The sequence below is a fragment of the Cotesia glomerata genome, unplaced genomic scaffold (genome assembly GCF_020080835.1).
Source record: "Cotesia glomerata isolate CgM1 unplaced genomic scaffold, MPM_Cglom_v2.3 scaffold_1512, whole genome shotgun sequence".
In the NCBI taxonomy this organism is placed as follows: domain Eukaryota; kingdom Metazoa; phylum Arthropoda; class Insecta; order Hymenoptera; family Braconidae; genus Cotesia; species Cotesia glomerata.
In genome coordinates this window covers 1-2,975 of record NW_025401901.1, presented here as the reverse complement: position 1 = coordinate 2,975, position 2,975 = coordinate 1, and the positions used below count along the sequence as shown (strand labels likewise).

The 2,975-nt window shown below is 24.0% G+C and overlaps 1 protein-coding gene across 1 annotated transcript; it reads left to right on the top strand.

The window, feature by feature from the left end:
* The first annotated feature begins 1,151 nt into the window (after positions 1-1,151).
* LOC123273882 lies at positions 1,152-2,104 on the top strand. Its single transcript, XM_044741362.1, has 2 exons — positions 1,152-1,428; positions 1,600-2,104. The coding sequence occupies exons 1-2, from the start codon at positions 1,305-1,307 to the stop codon at positions 2,004-2,006; spliced, it is 531 nt and encodes a 176-aa protein (XP_044597297.1). The 5' UTR covers positions 1,152-1,304; the 3' UTR covers positions 2,007-2,104.
* The last annotated feature ends 871 nt before the right edge of the window (positions 2,105-2,975 follow it).

The following is a 2,975-nucleotide window of genomic DNA, read 5'->3' as shown; positions in this document are numbered from 1 at the left end:
TTTATATTTAATTGAATAATTAATTTTTTAATTAATTAAATTTTTCTTTTTATTTTGATCACATGAATATTCATAAAGTACCATGTACTTAACCTACATTCTCTATATTGCATTCTATATAATATTTATACTATCACTGTTTGCCTGTCATTAATTAAGTTCATTATCTATTTTTATTGTTATTAAATTTTTTGTTACATAAAAACATGTCGACAACTAAATACTGAACCACAATGATGCCATTTTACACGTTATTTAGAAAATATTGAAAACAAGAACTTATGTTTCATATTTTGGTTACCATATAAGGCTTTAGTAGCCCAACCATACCATTACAAATACCATCAGATAATGTTGTACATATTGAGAAGAAATAAATTGAAATAATATGTGATATAACTAGTGTAAATTTTTTTCTCATTTAATCCTTTCAATACTATATATGCATAAAACCCTTTATGTTCCTGTCTTTGAAATCTATTAACTATTAATTAATAAATTTTAAATTGATTTTTTGCCAAAAGAAGTTTCACTTCCTAACTATGTGTACTCTGTACACACGCTCTTTCATAAATATTTATATATAATATATATAGAAATATAAAATATATAGAAAAATTGAATTGGGTACTCAAATGAAGGTCTCGATGAGTATAACATCAATCGGAACAAAAACAGTTTCACTGTAAAAATCGCGCCAAGTACACGTTCATAAGACTATTACTTAGGAAAAATTTTTTTTTTTCTTTACAAAAGATACAAAATGAAAAAATTAAAAAATCCAAAGTAACCGATATAGAGTTGTTTATGATTTTCGGAAATTAAAAAAAAATTTTATTGTAAATTTAAAAATTAAAAAAAAAATTTTAGAACGTATTTAGTATTTTGTATCTTTTTGTAAAGAAAAAAAAAATTTCTTTTTCCTAATAGTCTTATGAACGTGGACTTGGCGCGATTTTTTTACAGTGAAACTGTTTTTGTTCGGATTTTAGTATTTTTTGTAATTATAATAAAAATTTACAATTGGTACCAACTTAAGGAAGTACGAGCGTAACTAATGAGTCAAAATAATGTTAAAATTTTTTTTTAATTTTAATCTTCCCAATTCTCGTCAAAATTCTTTATTTTAATTTAAAATAATTTGAACAATTTAATAATTGATGATTTTTACTTATTTAATAAAACAAAGTAATAAAATGACTTTGGTATTTATTACTTGCCGGAGTAAATAAACAGGCTTGGCAACAGCGCGTTTGATTATACCCACTATACAGGGACGTGCATGAGTGTGTGAGTTAACCAAAATGCGTTGTCGTTACAAAGGAAAATTAACTAAAAAAAATATAGCTCAGTGGAAAAAAAATGTGATTGCGAGCAATAAAGCTCGAAAAAAAAATAAGGAAAATGCCGAAAATACAAACTTTATTGGTAATTATGAATGTACTATTAATTTGAGGTTATATTTATACCAGTGTGTATCTTTATTATGACAACTAAAGAAATTAAATGACACATTTTATTCTTCTAGAAAAATATATTCAATAAATTGTATTATTAAATTCAAGTTGAAAATTTATAATAAATTTTATTTTGTTACAGAACTAAGTGGACGACGATTAGTAGACTTAAAATTATTAGATAATGAGTTGTGGTGTAAACCTTGCAAGCAGGCTTTGCGTCTCCGTAATTCAGTGAATGAATTAAAAAATGGATTAGCAAGTACTTTTCAAGTACTTTTCAAAACTCTTCAGTGTTTACTAGTCGACAAAAACAAAAAAGAAAACGGTGGCTTATCTGTGCATATGATTAAAAAAATGGCAATGACTGGAATAACTTTCGATACTGTAAGTAAGTGCTTCAAATCGAGTGGTCCTAAAGGTATAAGAATACTTTTGGCACAAGATGTAGGTGGAAAACCTCGTATTACGAAAAGCCAAAAAATTATTGATAGCTTATGTACAAAATTAGGGCTTATTCTGTCTGACAGCTGTCTAACAGCTAGCTAACTTTTCATTTAATTTTTCAGATTTTTATTTATTTTTAATTTTCAGATTAATAGAATGACTATTCATGTTATTTTGTGTTAATTATTTATTAATTTTAAATTATTTCGTTTTTTTATTTATTAATAAAAAAAAATTTTCAACTTTAAACTGTGATATTTATTTCCATTGAATGTATTTCCTAACCTCTAATTAATTTAAATAATTAATTATTTACAGCTTAGTGTGCTTGGGTACTTTTTTTTTTTTCAAGTAAAAAAATTTTTTCTTTTTTAAAATAAAAAAATTTTTAAAAAATTTAAAATTACTTTTTTATAATTAAAAAAAAAATTATAGATTAGAGTCACTTTTTTTAGAGTTTAAATATTTATTTTTATAATTTTTTTAATTACTAAAGTGCTAATATATTAAACTATTTCACTCAATATAAGATTTTGTCATTGTTTTTAATTTATTTACTAATAAAAGCAATTGCTGTCATATTTGTCATATCGTGACATTTTCTATAGTTTCTCTCTCTGTAACTATATTTCTATCCTTTTCTTTTTTCTCAGCTGGTGAAGCGACGTTGCCAAACCTTTATTCGGATAAATAGCTGGCGATAAACGAATTAAAAACATAAAATTTAATTTTAAATATTTAAATATTATTGTAGTAATGTATTATTATTCAATTGTTTTTATATTTTGCAATAATCCAAGTTTCTTGTATATAGTTTTTTATTCGTTAAAGTTGGAAGGTTAATATTGAAAAAAATCATAAAAGTCTCGACAAAAGTTTGTCCGCCATAAGAGCCCGTGTATAAGGAGATAAAAAGTGTGATTTTTAAAATTTAATATCTAAGTAACTAAATAGTGAATCTTTTTAAAATTATGGGATTAAATAAATGATGTATTTATTTATACGTATATTTAATTTCAAAGCTCAAAGTTGGAAATTATTTTTTACATTAGATTCGCTCGTACTTCCTTA